General features: G+C 66.6%; 1 protein-coding gene across 2 annotated transcripts in view; it reads left to right on the top strand.

Moving 5' to 3' along the window:
- The window catches only part of WWP2 (WW domain containing E3 ubiquitin protein ligase 2), a 36,002-nt gene that overhangs the window by 2,524 nt on the left and 18,327 nt on the right, over positions 1–15,151 (top strand). Inside the window, exons 3-8 of one of the 2 annotated variants that reach the window (XM_040571672.1) lie at positions 130–277; positions 532–650; positions 5,825–6,106; positions 6,912–7,008; positions 11,116–11,255; positions 13,950–14,157. In XM_040571672.1, coding sequence (XP_040427606.1) covers positions 130–277; positions 532–650; positions 5,825–6,106; positions 6,912–7,008; positions 11,116–11,255; positions 13,950–14,157 — 994 coding nt within the window. The remainder of the gene's footprint in view (positions 1–129; positions 278–531; positions 651–5,824; positions 6,107–6,911; positions 7,009–11,115; positions 11,256–13,949; positions 14,158–15,151) is intronic. The other variant, XM_040571673.1, reaches the window with a different exon arrangement.

The raw sequence follows: 15,151 nt of genomic DNA, 5'->3' as shown, positions 1-15,151 counted from the left end.
CCCGCACGTTGCTGCCGGCGGGAGGACGGCTTCCCGCTGCCCCCCCCGAGCACCCCTGGCGGGGACGGGGTGCGTGAGCGGGGCGGGGGCCGTCGGGGCGGCTGCGTGAGCCACGCCGTCCCTGCGCAGTGGTGTCCGTGAAGCCCAAGGCCCAGAGCCGGCAGTCGCGGCTGAGCTGCTACGTGGAGGTGGCGGGCGACGGGCTGCCCAGCGAGACCAAGAAGACGGGGAAGCAGATGGGGAGCTCGGAGCTGCTGTGGAACGAGATCCTCGTCCTGTAAGTCCCTGCCGGCCCTCGCTGCGGGGCCGGGGGTCCTCCCGCTCCTTGGCACAGCCTGGGGGGGGGACCCGCACAGCTCCTGGCCGCTTGGGTGTCCGAGGGCTCGGCTGCCACGCGAGGGTCAGCCCTTGGGGCGGGGGAATTGCCACTGCCCCGCAGCCCCCTGCTGCCTGGCTTTTCGGGCCGGGCGCCGCCCGTTGCTGAGCAGGGGCGAGGCCGCAGCGATGGCCCCGGTTGTGGTGTCCCCCCAGGAACGTCACGGCGCAGAGCCACCTGGACCTGAAGGTGTGGAGCTGCCACACGCTGAGGAACGAGCTGCTGGGCACCGCCTCCGTCAGCCTCTGGAACCTGCTCAAGAGCGGTGGGAAACGTACGTCCAGCCCGGGGCCGGCACAGCCTCCGGGCCGTGTCCTGTCCGTCCCCCCACGGGGTCCCCCCGTGCTCTGCGTGGCTCCTGCAGCCCCCCCACCCCGAGGGGCTTGGCCCCACGAGGGAACAAGGCGCCGCTGTGCGCTGGGTGTGGGGCTGGGTGCGCCGGCAGCCAGACCCCGCTAGCCAGAGCCCCGCAGCCTTCGGGGGAACGCCGACCCCTCCGCTCCCCGCTGCCCTGTGCAGACAGCAGGGGGTGGCCGTGGCGGCAGCCCCCACGTAAAGGCGGCCGTTCAGGGCCGGGCCCTGGAAGCAGCCACGCGGGGCTGGAAGAGGCTCGCTCTGCCCCTTCCGGGCCGAGTTCCCTGCTCCCAAAACACGGCCGCGGTGCTGAGCGGGGCCGGCCCCGTCCCGCCCTGCGGGTGGCAGAGCCCGGGGACCCCTTCCTGGAGGGGGGCTCGTCCTGCGTGGGGTGCCGCCCCCAGGCTGCCCGCGGCGGGGCCCGGCCCCGGGGGACGCTCCCGGCCGCTTTTTCCCCCCGAGCCGCGCGGAGCTGCCCCCGCCCTACCTGCCCGCGGCCGGGCACAATCGGCTCTTTCATTAGCGGGCGTCCCAGGGGGCCGTGTGGAAAATGAATGGAAAAGGCAACTGCCTGTTCTGGCTCCTCCGGTAACGGGCACCAGAAAAAACGTGTCACATTTTTCCCTGACACCGCGGGCCGGGAGGGAGGACTCTTAAAGCTGCAGCGCTGCTCTGCCGGCGAGGCGCTGCACGGGGTGGGCGCCCCGGCGTGCTGCCCGCCTCGCCCTGCCCGGCATCTCCTCCTCCTCCTCCTCCTCCTCCTGCTCCTCTGCTCGCTGCTCGGCCCGCCTGGCTTTGGTCCGGCTCTGCTGCTGCTCCTCCAGCCGGGGACCCTTCTCAGAGGGCGTCTCGGCCGCGCTCGGCCGCCGGCTCCTGCTGAGGCAGGGAGAGGCCGTTCCCGGCGCGTGGGGCCCCGGAGGCCGGGGAGCTGGCGGGGTCTCACAAGGGAGCCGGGGCTGGACAAGTGACGCCCTGGCGCAGCCCGGGTCCCTCCGTGAGACCCCCGCGCTCGTCCCCTGCCCCTGGGCAGTGCCGAGCAGGGGCACGGCTCCCCCAGGGGCTCTGCGCTGGCAGCAGGCCTGGTTTCTAACCTGGCTGGGGTTTTAGTCGGGCGTTCTGTGAGCTACTGATACGCGAGCGTGAGGGCGGCCCCCTGTTTGTCCCTGTAGCTCTGCTTGGTGCGGAGGAATTGTTGTGGCTCCGCGTCCGGGCAGCGGGGTGTCCTCCAGCAGGGGTGTTCTCGTCTGCGCTGACGTCCGTGGCGGTGTCTGCAGGGCCCCTGCCTGCCAGGAGGAACCGTGGCTCCCTCCGCTCTCGCTGCCGGTCCCGCTGCCAAGCGGGCGTCACGTCAGGTGGCAGAGCCTCAGCTCGGGGCCTGGCGCCTGGAAAAGGAGCTCGGCAGCGGGGAGAGCTCGGGGGGCGCCGCGTGCCGGGGCTCTGACAGCCCTCTCGTTCCATTCCCCTGCGCCTCTGGCAGAGCTGCCGGAGCCGTGGCCGTGAGGAGTCCTCTCAGGAAGCCAGGACCAAACCCCCAAACCCCCGGGAGGCTGCAGCTGGCCCCGCCGCATCAGCGTGCCGTCAGAGGAGTTGTGCGGGGCCTGGAAGCGGGGGCTCTTTCCCCGAGGAGCCCCGGAGGCAGTCAGGGGCTGACACGGGCGTGCGGCACGGGGCCCTGCGGTGCTCCTGCTCCTCGCCTCGCCTCTGCCACAGCCTGCGACGGCTCGGGGGGAGGAGGCAGAGGTCGGAGGTTGGGGTTGTGCCGCCTGGCAGTTAGGAGGAGCGGGGCCCGGCTGTCTCCAGGCCTCCGGCATCTGGGACTGGGTCAGGAGCAGGCACAAAGCGTCCCGACGGCGGGGAGGATTTTTTCTTTTTCCTGGGAGAGTAAAGGTTGTCCCTTCCCCTCGCCCCTGCGCCCTCCTTGCTCTGAGGACAGCTGTGGAAGGTCTCACTGCCCCGGGCTGCTTCCCGGAGGGACTGCGGCCGCAGCCTGGGGTCCCTGCTTCGGCTGCAGGCTCGCACAAACCTTTGTGAGCCCCCGCTGCTGTGCCCTGGGTGCTGCGGGTGCAGCCCTGAGCTGGGGGGCTGGGAGCAGCCCCTCTGCGGGGTGCCCCCGGGGCTTTTGGGGGTGCCCCCGGGGCTGATGTCTGCTGATTCCCTGGGGGCACGTAGCTGCTGGCAGCGCGTGGCTGTCGGGCAGCCCGGAGGGTCGGTCACCCGCTGGGTGAGCAGTGAGTGGTTGGGGCACCCAGAGGGACTGCGCAGGGGGGTTAGGAGCCGGGGGGGTGGGGAGCGTGGGCTGTCCGTCCGTGTGTCCGTCTGGCCGGAAGTCTTTCCGTCTGCCTGCGAGGAGAGGGAGCCGGCCCGGCCAGGGAAGCGGCGGAGGGGCTGTCCCCTCCTCCCCGTGGCGTCGCGACGCTCATGCCAGGGCCCGCAGCGGGCGGGTGCAGCTCCCGGGGGGGCTCGGGCGCAGCACGGAGCCGCTTGGGGCTCGCTGCCGGAGCCGTGCGGGGCCGTAAATCCTCCGGGTGGGAATTCCAGCGCGCCGCCGCTGAATGGGAGCTCTGAGGCCGCACGCGGGGCGCTGCGAGTAGCCGAACTGAGACCTTATTCAGGACCACGTCGCCCCCGGCCCCCTCCCAAAATAATAATAATCCCTCTGACATGCTGGCTGCCTGCGGGACACAGGCAGCCTTTGTGCTCGGCCGGTCAGGGGACCCTCTGTTGGTGCAGCAGCAATGTCCCTTTGTGCGTCCCGCGCGCTGGACGGGGACAGTGAATGGAAGGTTCTGCCCGTGTTTATTTTCTTTAAAAAAGCCGAAGGGGGTGGAGAGGGGGAGAGGGAAGCCGGCTGGGAGGCTCGCGTTCGCATCCTCCGCTCGGAGCCACCTCGTCTTCGCTCCCGCGCTGCCGTCCCCCCCGGCTGGGAGCCCGCACAATGAGGGCTTGTGCGGCTCCGGCGGGGAGAGCGGCGCGCGGCGGCTGGGCGCTCGCGAGGGGCTGGGGGGGACCCCCGGCGCGTGCGGGCGCGACTTCCGCGCGGCCCCGAGAGCGGGCAAATTCCTCCGGCTCGGAGCAGCCGGGAGAAACAGGGTCTGGGTTTGTTCTGGCTTTTGGCTGCGCTCAGGAGCGTCTCCTGTGTCGGGCACTTAAAGCGGTCTGTGGGATCGGGTGCCCTTGGAGGCGCCGAGAATAACACCTTTGTGCAGGCGGGAGAGAGCAGCCTTCGTCAGGGAACCCCCCGTTTGAGAGCGGGTGGGTAACGAGCGGCAGCGTCGGGCTCCGGCCTCCGTGCTGTGCCCCCGCGAGCCCGTCCTGCCCCCAGGAGAGGGCCCTGGGCACGGCGGGCACCTCCCTCCCGGGGACAGGACACCCGAGGTGCTTGCACGAGGCCCGTGAGCGCCACTCGCCCTTCGTCCCCGTCTCCACCACGACCCCCAGGTGCTGGTTTTGGGGGGGCTGTTGAACGCCCAGCGCGGCAGAGACCTCCTGGAGGAGAGAGGGTGGTGGTTTGCGGCGCGTGGGGCTGCCTGCCCCCTGGCTGGGGCCCCCCGGGGCAGCGGTGAGCTGGGAGAGGTGGCAGAGAGCGCGTGGCAGCGGCCGGCTGGGCGAAGCGGCGACTTCCAGGTGGCGGCTGCCAGCCACAGCCCGTGCACGGCTCTCGGTGGCTCTGCTGGCTCGGGGCTGGAAGCAGCCCGGAGCTGTCCTTGTGCCTGCGGTCAGCCCTTTGCAGCCGGTTCGCGCCGACGCGCGCTCAGAGGCAGCACTTGGCTTCACTGGGGACCTCCGAGTCCCCCAGGAGGCACGGCAGTTTGGTGCCGGGAGGGCTGGGGCTGCACGGCCGGTGACGCCGCCCAACGGGTCCCAGGACCCCTTCCCTGTCCCCTTTATGTCCCTTCCCAGCTGTGTGCAGCCAGCAGGAGCCCTGCGGGGAGGAGCAGCCGCGGGCAGGGAGGGATGGCAGGAGCCCCAGCGTGCCCCGTCCCGAGCTGGGGACGGGCCGGGGGGTCCGTGGGGAGCCTGCTCCCCCCCTGCTCCCGTGGGCAGGCACCGCACCCCGTCCCCGCGGCGGGCTGGGGCAAAGCAGGTTGCTAAAAAATGGTGCCGTTGTGTCGTGAGCGATCCGTGTATAATAAAAATATTATTTGAGCAAATGAGTCAGGAAGCGTCTGGGCTGCTGTCCCGGCTTGGGGCAGCCAAATTTTTCTGGCCCCGTGCGGCGGAGCTGGGTGTTTCGGTCCCGCTGGCTCCTGCGGGGCACGGCCGCGCTTGTGCAGGAGCCCTGCCTGTCCGTGGCGCTGAGGGTCCCGTTGTTCTCCCGCTGCCCCTGGGGACGTGGCCCCGTTCCCGGAGTGGCTCTGCGGTCGGGGGCTGTGGGAGGAGCACGAGCAGCCCCCGCAGCCCCACGCTGCCCGCTCCAGACCCCGCTGTGGCCGGGTTTCTGGGCGCTTTGGGGCGGCCCCCCTGTGCCAGGTGTGTTCGGTGATGCGTGGGGATGTGGACAGGGATGTGCCCGGGGTTTTCTTCTGCTGCTTAGCTGGGGTTTCCAGGTAGGAAGAAGAGTAACCTAGTTCTGGCCTGGGCCAGGGTTTTGGGCGCCTCGGCACGTAGCTGCCAGCCTGCTTTGTGCCCCAGGTACCCGCCGGTGCTACCCGTGCAGGACCCTTCCTGCCTGATGCGTTGTGTCAAGCCGGTCAAATCCTCGGCTTGCCTCCCCTGCGGCCCCAGCCCCGGAGGTGTGAGCGGTCGTGGCCTGGGCTGTGCCACAGGCAGGGCCCCGGGGGAGGCTGCAGCCCCTCGTTAGGGGCTGGGGGCCCGGCCCTGCCACCAGCGGCCTCGGAGCGGGCAGCGGCGCTGTGTGGCTGTCCCCTGATGGCCCTGCGGGGTGCGGAGAGGTGTGGGGCCGCCGCTGCAGCGCTCGCGGGGATGACCGGCCCTGGGGGGAGTGGGCACGCCGTCCTGCGGGGGTGTGGGGAGGGCCTGGCCCCGCTGGGGGACCGGGAGGTGATGTCCCGGGGGGCAGCCGGGCGGTGGAGCCGTCCTTGTCCTGGGCGGTGACTGCTGGGTCTCTTCTCCGTGTCCCCTCGTCTCCCGCAGTGGAGAACAGGCAGCTGACCCTGAACCTGCAGACGGAGAACAAAGGCAGCGTTGTCTCCGGCGGAGAGCTGACGATTTTCCTGGACGGGCCTGCTGTTGATCTGGGAAGCCTGCCTAATGGCAGTGCCGTGACAGAGGGTGAGTGCCGCCCGGCTCCGCGTGCACGCGGCGGCTCCGCGCACGAGGCGGTGAGCGCCGGCGGGGAGAGGAGTGGGGCTGAGAGCGCGGCCCCCAGCACCGCCGAGCGAACGTCCGAGTGCCAGCAGCCACCTCCTCCCCCAGGTAAGGCCCCGGCGCCGCCCAGCCGTGCTCCTGTGGGAGCGGACGTGTGGCGGGACGGGAGCGGGAGCCTCGATGGCATCACGCCCGCCTCCCTCGGCGTGAGGGGGGGCCCTCCGCCAAGCGCCCGAGTGGCTCAGCCCCTTCCCGAGCTTGCCCTGTGCTGGGCTGGGCAAACAGCTGCTTTATCCGGGAAACTGCTCAGAAAAGGGCTCCCGTGGAAGGAGCGTGCCCAGCGGCACGGGCAGACGTCTGTCTGCTTGAGGCTTCCCAGGGAGCGAGCAGGGAAGCGTTCGGCCCGCGCCGGGCAGCGTTTGTTGCGTTGCACTCCCTCTGCTCCTTCCCTTCCTTGGTGGGAGACCAGGCCCCTGAAACGTGGGAGCCGTGGACGCGGCTCCTGTGGTGCCGGCAGCTCAGCGGAGCCCTGTGCTGACCTCCCCCAGTGCCCCTGCGCGATGGTGGCAGAGGAGAGCGCTTGTGGAGAGAGCCGTGGGGGAGCAGCCAGCCCCCAGAGGTGCTGCTCCCGGCTGCTCGCTCGCCACTTTGGAAAGTGGGGTGCTGAGAGGCGCAGAGGTGCTGTGCGGGCACCTGCGGTGGGCTGCTGCCCTGGGTGGGGGTCTCTAGGGCTGCGGAGTCCCCGTGGCGGAGCTGGCTGGCGTCCTGCAGCGTAGCACGCTGGCCGCTCTGGCCTGTAGTAAATTGCTGTGCTTTTGGGTCTCCTTTCAGGTGGGAAGGAAGGGAGGGAGGAGGGTAGAACTAGGAGGCGCTGCGGTCGTTTCCTTCACCCGCTTCTCCTTCAACCGTTCAGGGTCCCAGGTGCCCGGACGGGACCCCAGCAGCATGGCTGCGGCCGCGGAGAGCAGACAGCAGCCTCCCGCTACAAACTGCTTTGGAAGCAGATCGAGGTAAGGGCCCCTCGCTGCCGGCAGGGAATGGCGCAGCGGGGCTGCGCGGGCAGGGCTGTGGGCAGCTGGGTGAACTGGGGGGGCCCGGCCTGCTGCGCACCCCCAGACGGCTGCTGGGGGTGGCGGGGAGCACGCCTCTGCCTGGAGCACGGCGCTGGGCCAGGCTGGGGAGCACGATGCCCGTGGTGGTGGTCACAGGGCATGCTTCGGAAGGTCCAGGGAGAGCGGGAGAAGCGAAGCGAGCAGAGCTGCAGGGAAATAGCAGCTACTTCCAAAGGAAATGAGACGCTCGGGCAGCAGGCCATCCTGCGCCTGGCGCAGAGCCCTTCGCTGCCTCCTCGCTGGGCTGGAGCGGCTCAGAGCTGCTCCTTTTGGAGCTGTGGTTATTGAGAGACGTGTCACGTTGTCAACATGGAGTTGAATTCAACACCTATTTATATTTCCAGAGCGTGGCGGTGGCCCAGCAGCCCCTACAGATGTTCTGTTAGAAGTGTGCCTGCGGAAGGGGAGGCTCTGCGTGCCCTGCGGGCGCCAGGTGCAGGAGCAGCCTCAGCTGCACGCCCCACGCTTTGGGCTCTCCTGCTCCTCCTGCATCTGCCGGGCACGGACGGGAGAGGAGTGAGCAGGAGAAGTGTTTTTAGCTCTAAAAAGTTACCCGCTCCTCAAGTACCGTGTGTTTGAGCGGGTCAGGAGACTGGGGGCAGATTGCCGAACGCAGCTTGTGCCCTTTAGCTGCTGCTCTGATCCCTGCCGTCTGGGCGCTAACCCTCCCCACAGGTGGGACGCTGCTCGGTGTCCTGCCAGGAGCTGCTCTACGCAGCCACTTCGCAGCTCTCGGTAGGGGTAGAAAGCCGCTAAAGAAAGCCCCGCTTTGGGCTGCTCGGCCTGGTGACTGGTCTGGCCTTCCGGGGCCTTCCAGCTCTGGTTGCTCACAACCATTAAAAACCCCGAGGCTGCTCCGGTACAGGAGGCGTCCGTGCTGGTTTTTGACTCGGCCTGGACTCGCCTGAGGTTCGGGCTGTTCTGGACACAGCTCCCCCGTTGGCTGTGGTACTGGGGGCGAAGCGTGGCTGTTTGTACCCACCGCGGAGGCAGCCGCCTTCTCCGGAGCGCTGTGCAGGTCCTTTGCGCGCGGGAGCGCTGTTTGATGTTTGCTCTGTTTATATGCAGAGCAGCGTTTATTTTCATGGGCTTGGTGATGGATGCTGGCACGCTGGCTCGCAGGCAGGATGGAAAGAAAAGGGTCATTCTTCGCTCCTCAGCTATTTCCACGCTGTCCCCTCGAGGGAAACTGCTTGATCAGGGCTTCTCTTTCTTCTCCTGAACAAATGTCATCTCGGGATTTGCCGCTGATCTTGGTGGCGGGGTGTGAAATTCCACAGCCCTCTGTGCAAAGAGAAAACACAGCCCCGAGGTCCCTGGCTGAGCGCTGGTGCCGTGGGTGCCCAGCTCGCCGCCACAATCCCCGTTTGTTTTGTGGTGGCCACAGGGGGCTCTTCTGTGGCGCGAAGCGGTCTGGTGTGTGCTCCGGGGAGGCTCGGGCCGCTGAGCCACGTCGGGGGCTGCGGTCTGGCCGTGGCCTGAGAAACTTCGCTGTCGCTTGTCACCGGCCCGTGCAAACCCAAACGGCTGACTGCCGTGGTGCGGCGTGCCTCCTTTGCTCGGTCACGTCCAAAACTCCCGGCTCAGCTGGCGGCGGGCACGAGCGTCCCCGAGGGCGGGCAGCAGGCGCACCTCTGGCTCGCTCAGCCCCATTTCCCTCGCGAGCACCGGGCAGGGTGTTGGGTCGTGGGGACGAACTGTTCACACGGATTCAGGGTGTCAGAGCCGAGCACCGTGCTGCTGGCTGCTGTCCGGCTGTTTGGGGTGACGGGTGTGCCTCCAGGTGCTGGTACGCGTGCGCTGTCCCCAGTCCTGGCACCGGATTGCCGGGGGGGCTACGGGGTGCGGGGACACGGCCGTCTCCTCCTGCCCTGTCGCAGAGGCAGGGGGATTTCCCAGCTGGGGGGGAGCGGGGGCAGTGGGAGCCGAGCCCTCGCGGCACCGGGGCTCTCCCGGCCGTGTCTGCCCTGCTTGGCCCCGGCCTCCTGCAGCCGGAGCCGGGTGTCAGCGCGGGCTCTGCCTCCCTCCCCTTCGGCTGCCTTCTCGCCCACCGGGTGACACCGGGACCGGCACCACCGCGGCTCCTGGGGCCTCGTGCTGGGCTCCTGGGTTCTGCACTGGGGCCGGAGGTGAGCGTGGGCGATGCGCCCAGCCCAGCCAGGCGGAGGGGGCTCTGCCTTGGCAGAAAGGGGCAGCTGAGGGGCTGCTGTCACCCCGCTGACACTGCTGCCCGTGGCCCAGCAGGGGCAGTGGGGCAGCAGCTTGGGGTGGCAGGGCTCGTGCCCCCCACCGGGGAGGGGGCTGCCCCCGCCCGCCATCTCCTCCCCATTGGCACCGCTGCCAGAGCCTGTTCCCACCCGTGCTCTGCCTTGTTTTTTCCCCGCTCCTATTTTAAGAGCGTGTTCCCAGTCCGGCCGCTGTCACGTGGCCTCGCTGGGTTTGTTTCCATGCGTCTATTAAAAGACAATGCCCAGATGGGAGCGCTCGTAGGAGGGCTGGGCTGGGCGGCAGGCGGGCTAATTCAGGCTTGGTAACCCTGTGCGGCCGGCTGGCAGCACGGACACATCCTGTTTTGGTTTCTAAAAACTCTCTGGGCAGCTCTTAGCTCATCTGCACCCAGAAGGGCAGGGACGGGACCCATCCCCTGCCTCAGCACCGCTCCCCGCGGGGAGCTGGGTCCCAAAACCCAGGCCGGGTGCTGCGCCATCGCTCTGCTGACCCGGGGCTGCGAGCGCCCCACCAGCGGCGCCCCAGCCCTGCCAGCCGGGCAGGAAGGCATCGAGGGAGCCGCGTGAGGAGCTGCCCACCCGGGAGAGGCGGCTCATCGGGGTGGCCTCGGCAGCTCCTGGCTCCTGGGCTGCTCTGCTGGGCTGCCCGCTCTGTCCCTGGCCCTTATCAGATCTATTTTCAACGGTCGTCTTCTGCTTTCCCATGTCTCCTCCCGATCCCAGCCCTTCCTCTGCCCGGTGTCATTGTGAGCCGCTCCCCAAGGAGCAGCTGGGAGGAACCAAGGGCTTGCTGGAGCTGGCGCGGGTGGCGTGAGCGATGCTGTGCCCTGCCCTTGCCAAGCTGCCGTCCCCTCCCAGCTCCGCGCGGCCCTGGGACGGGGACAGTTTGCAGGTTTTGCCCTTTTAAGGCAAGAAGTTGGCTGGAGCAAAGCGAGTCCTGATCCCTGTGGTCCTCACCCTCCGGGCCGCAGCTGCTGTGCTGCGTGGAGCAGGGGTGGCCCCAGCTCTGCCTCCTGCCCCCTGCCCTCGGCATGGGGGAAGGAAGCTCGCTCTTTTGCCACCCTAATTGGGGAGCAAGTGCTGAGAAGCCCACGTTGGAGCTTTGCCGCGGTCAGCACCGTCCCTTTCCTGATGTTTGTGCCCAACGTGATGCCCTGCTGTCGGTTTTCCCCGTCCCCTTGCTGAGCATCCCTGCGAGAGGGGTCGGGCTCTTGCCGCGACGATTCCCCCTGCCGCCTTTCTCAGCTCTTTGCTCCCCGCTTGCCCAGCGCCCACGGCCGTCCTGGCAGCGTCCTCAGAAGCGAGTTGTTGCTCTGCCCCACCTGCGAGCCTTGCGGCTGCCCTCGAGCGGGTTTCGCTGAGCGCCCGCCGTGGTGCCCGCTGCGGAAGGCGCTGCTGCATGGTCGCTACCGCGGGTGTGGAAGGAGCAGCCTGCAGGGGCTGCACGGTGCTGCCGGCAGTGCCCGGGGCTCATCCTCAGCACGTGGGGCACCTGCGGCAAGCAGCAGCGCACAGCAGCAAGGGCTGCTCCAAGATCTCTCCTCCTCGGGACCCCGACGCCGCTGGGTGGGACGGCAGGAGCTGTGTGCAGGCTTAGGGCTGGGGGAGCGGTGCTGGGGGCTCAGGGCAGGGACGCGCGGCCGCTTCCCAGCGGTTCTGTCCCTCTTCCCCAAGCCGGGCTGGGAGAGGAGCACCGCGGCATCGGGGCGGAAAGACGGGAGCAGGTTTTCCCTCGGAGGCCCGCCTGTGTCTCACCGCCCTGTTTTTTCCCTCGCAGGACTCACCGGCACGCAGCTGCAGCAGCCCGGCAAGGCGCGGGGAGTGGGGAGCAAAGTCCCAGCACCAGGAGCCGGCACCGGCAGCCGGCCAAGAGCCAGGCGCCCACGAGCACGATGAACGGCACGGCCAACGGCACGGGTGAGTGTGCTCAGGGAGCTCTGCTCCGGCCCTGCGGTTACAGGCGTGGGGTGCACAGGGCTCGGGGCTGCGTTAGTGGGAGAAGATGCGTTTCTGCTGAAATAAAGGGTCTTGTAGCGCCCGGGAACTTCCTCCCCGCAAAGGCGCTCTTGACTTTGTTTTGGTAAGCTGGGCAGCTCCACCGAGCTCCCTGGTGGGACCTGTTCTGCCTTGAATAATTCCTGTGGCTCTGCTCTGGAGTCTCCCTGACGTAAAACGACCGCATCCAGCAGCTTTAAAGGGTCCTGGAAGAGCTGTGCCACTAATGCCACGGTGAGAACAGCCCCCGCAGCTGGCTGGACCTTTCTCTGAGTTGTGAGCTTTCAGGTGAATTCGCCCATCAGCCTGCAGAGAAAATAATTTTGAACTCTTTACCCAATGAAGTGGGGAAGAGCAGTGGTCTATCAAGCAGCAGAAACCCAGCTCCCAAAAGTGTGCTCGGTGGTGCCAGGGAGTATTTCAGGAAGTTTCTCTCGTCTTTTCTTGGGCTTGTCCACAAAGCTGTAAATACCTCGTGAAGCAGGGACTGGGCCTGGTGAGCGTGTGGCTATGAGCCCTGAGCAATTCACGAGCTTCTCTTCTCCAGCTCTGCCGGAGCTGGTCGAGCAGTGCCAGCTTTAGCTGGAGGAAGCCCCCCTGGAAGCTCTGGGGCTCTGTCCTGGCACGTGCTTGGGGTGGGCTTGCAGGAGGTCCGGGTGTCCCACGTCCTGGGCGAGCCCAGCAGTCACGGTGCTGTAGGGCTGGAGGTGGGCAGCAAAAGCGACACTGCTACCGCAGGCGTTTCCTACGCCCCTACACGGTGATTTTGGTTTTGTTTTTTCCAAACAGCCCTGTCCTTTCTTTTGCTTTTGTCAGAGACCTGGAAGGAAAAGCAGCGTGCTTTGTTTCGGGTAGAAGAAAATGTTTTGTTCAACTCGGGAGGAGGATTTTTTTTTTCCACTTCATTGGAAAAACCTGGAGCACTGTAATTTGAATTTTGCCAAAATCCATTTTGGGAGGGAGGTGGAGGAGCGGAGGGCTGGAGCGGAATGTGACGTTTCGGCCGCCGCTTGCAGCCCGTGCTGCCCTCCCCGAGCTGCGGCTCGTCCCAGCCCTGGTGCCCGCGGTGCCCCCCCGGCCTTGCCCCGGGGCTGGGGGCAGCGTTTTGCTCCGCAGGCACAGCTCTGCTCCTTGGCTTCGCTTGCCTCAAACGGCATCTCCCTGGCCCTGCCCCAGCCCGCCCGGTGGCTTTACGGCTGTGCTGTCCTCGCTGCTGTTTGCCGTCACCAGCTCTGCCCCGAGTCCTGCCAGCGAGGATTTTACGCTTGGGGCCGGGGTTAGCGCTGGCCGCCCCGCGTAGCCTCCAGCACGCCTCCAGAAGCCTTGCCCTCCTCCCTAGCCCGGTGCGTTCTGCCGCTGTTACCGCGCGCGGTTGGGGAGCAACTGCGAGAGCTTCCCCATCACGTCTGCTGCTCCCGGCTGTAATTTCATCTGAGAGTAAAAGGAAATGATTTTGTGGCGTTTTCTCTGCCGCCGTGTCGTTCGGCCCCTGCTGTGTTCTCCCTGCAGTCCTTCCTTATCGGGTGGACTTTGGATCAGCTTTTCCCCTGTTTTGACCGGGCCTGAGATCCGTCCAATCTCAGCGTAGTCGCCGGGGTCATCCCGCAGGTTCTCTGAAAAATTGGCACGAGGCGTCTGGAGCTTCTAAAATTCCCCCTTCTGAGGCTGGCTGGAAATGAGTTCTGGTCAGAGACCTCCTCCAGCAAGTCGCGGGGACTGATGGAAGTTCTCGTGAGCCTGCTGGCCTGGAAACCGTCGCCCGTAGGTGCTGCCTGAGAGGCTCCCTTAGTGCCCGATGCCGTGCGCCAGGATTGCTGTGCTGCAGGAGGATGTTGGCCTGCTTCCCTCCAGCTGCAGAGCAGCAGCGTGCCGAGCAGCCTGCCTCACCTGTAGTGTCTGTACTCCTTCAGTCTCCCGTTTGTGGGGTTTGTACTGTTGTGAGGGGTTTTGCCATGACGCTTCTGAACGCTTGGGCTTGTAGAAAGAGAGACTTCTGCAGTTTTCTACGTTCCTTAACTCTAACTTGTGGAGCTTTGTCTGCGTCCCTTTTTTCTGTTATTTGCTGCTGTTTTGGTTTTAATTCTCTCGTGTTGCCACTGAAGCTAGGATGTCTTGTGGCAGAATTTATCCTCTTCTGTACCGTCAAGTCTTGTGTTTTTGGCTAGCTTAAGTATATCATCAAACAAAATCTGTCGTTTTTTTGGTCTGCATTTTCCTCCTGATCAGTTTTCGTTGTAATTTTCTGTCTCTTCCCCTTCCCTTCTCAAACGTGCAGTGGAATCCAGCAACGTTTAGCTCCTTGCAGTGCCTGGGGGGATGCTGCCAGCAGCCCCTGAGCTCCTTGCTACTTGTGCTCACCTCAGGTCCGCAGCAAGCAGCAGAAGAGGTGCTGAGCACAAACGCGAGGCAGCATCCGATTTTGTCTCGAGTCAAAAGGTGGAGGCAGGGGAGGGGTTCAGGGGAATCTGACCTCTGGGCGATCAGAGCCCTGTGGTCGTGGTCGGGCGGTGTCTGCTGCTGCCGGCACGTGCGCTGGCTGCGGGGCTGCCTGGGGCAGAGCAGCCGAGCCCCGGTACCCGTTCGTGGTGCTGACGCCTCTGCTCTGTGCCCTTCCAGTGAACGGAGATGTGACGGGCGCTGCAGACATCGAAGAGGAAAGGCCGGCTGCGGGAGCGACCACGCCGGCTCCGGTGGCGTCGAGCGCGGCGGATGGCTCCGTGGCTCCTGCGCTGAGCAGCTCCGGGGAGGCAGAGGAGGCAGCGCCCGGCTCCAGCACCCCGCAGGCCCGGGCAGCGGTGCTGGCCCTGGATGCTCTGCCCCCGGGGTAAGCAGCTCTGCGTCCTGCTTTGTTCCTTTCCTCCTCGTGGCCGAGAGCCTCAGGGGAGGCTCGGGAGGGAGGCACAGCCCTGGGAAAGGATGGCGGGTGGGCGGCTGGGGGACACGAGCAAGCGGGGGCACTGCTCTGCGCTGGAAGAGGAGGGCGTCAGGGATGGGGCTGCGCTGCTCCACGGGTCAGGGATCTCAGCACGGGGCTTGGGGGAGGACAGGCAGGGGAAGGCATCTCCACGCAGAGCAGAGGCAGGGCGTGCTGCTAGGGGAGGCAGAAGCACCCAGTGCATGTGCAGGAGGACCTGCCGTCTGCCAGTCAGCGAGGAGAAAATGTGTGAGAGAGAATGAGCGTGGATTTCCAGGGAGCTCCACGTGAAAGGTGCGAAGGTCAGAGAAGGAAGCACGACGTGAACACCTTGGAGGCAATGGCCGCAGTTGCGGGGAGGTGGGCAGGATCCCCCCACAGCTTGTCTGTCTTCCCTGCTCCTTGTTTCAAGGTGGCACAACCAAACAGCCCCAAATACATCAGAAACGTCCTGGGCTTTCCTGGTGTCACCAGGAAGGAGGGAGAGAATTGTCACTAGGTGTGGCCCCGGGTTGTTCTCCGGTGATGTTAGTGAGAAACGAGAGCCTCGAAGCCCTCTGCGTGGTGGAAGGTGCAGCCGCGTGCTGCAGGGATGCCCGGGATGAGGATCCCCTCTGCTCTGCGTCCTCCTGGGTGCAGGGAAGGAGTCGGGAGCGGAGCTGGGCTGGCTGAGCAGGGCTGCGGGCAGCCAGGGCGAGGCTGAGCCCCCCGCCCCGCGTTTCAGACACCTTCCACTCCGGGCTGCAAGGGGAGAGCCGTGCGAGGGGGGCTGAGAACGGCTTGTGTTTCGTATGAAGGGAGCTGTTTATTTTCCTTTGGCTAAGCCAATGCCTGGAAGGTCAGGGCCTCGCTGGTGTGTCAGTCACAGGTAATTAGGGTTAACGGCTCAGTGTGCCTTTATGCG

Source organism: Cygnus olor, chromosome 12, assembly GCF_009769625.2.
Source record: "Cygnus olor isolate bCygOlo1 chromosome 12, bCygOlo1.pri.v2, whole genome shotgun sequence".
In the NCBI taxonomy this organism is placed as follows: domain Eukaryota; kingdom Metazoa; phylum Chordata; class Aves; order Anseriformes; family Anatidae; genus Cygnus; species Cygnus olor.
Note: the sequence above shows the minus strand (reverse complement) of the source record. Positions and strands in the feature narration are given on the sequence as shown.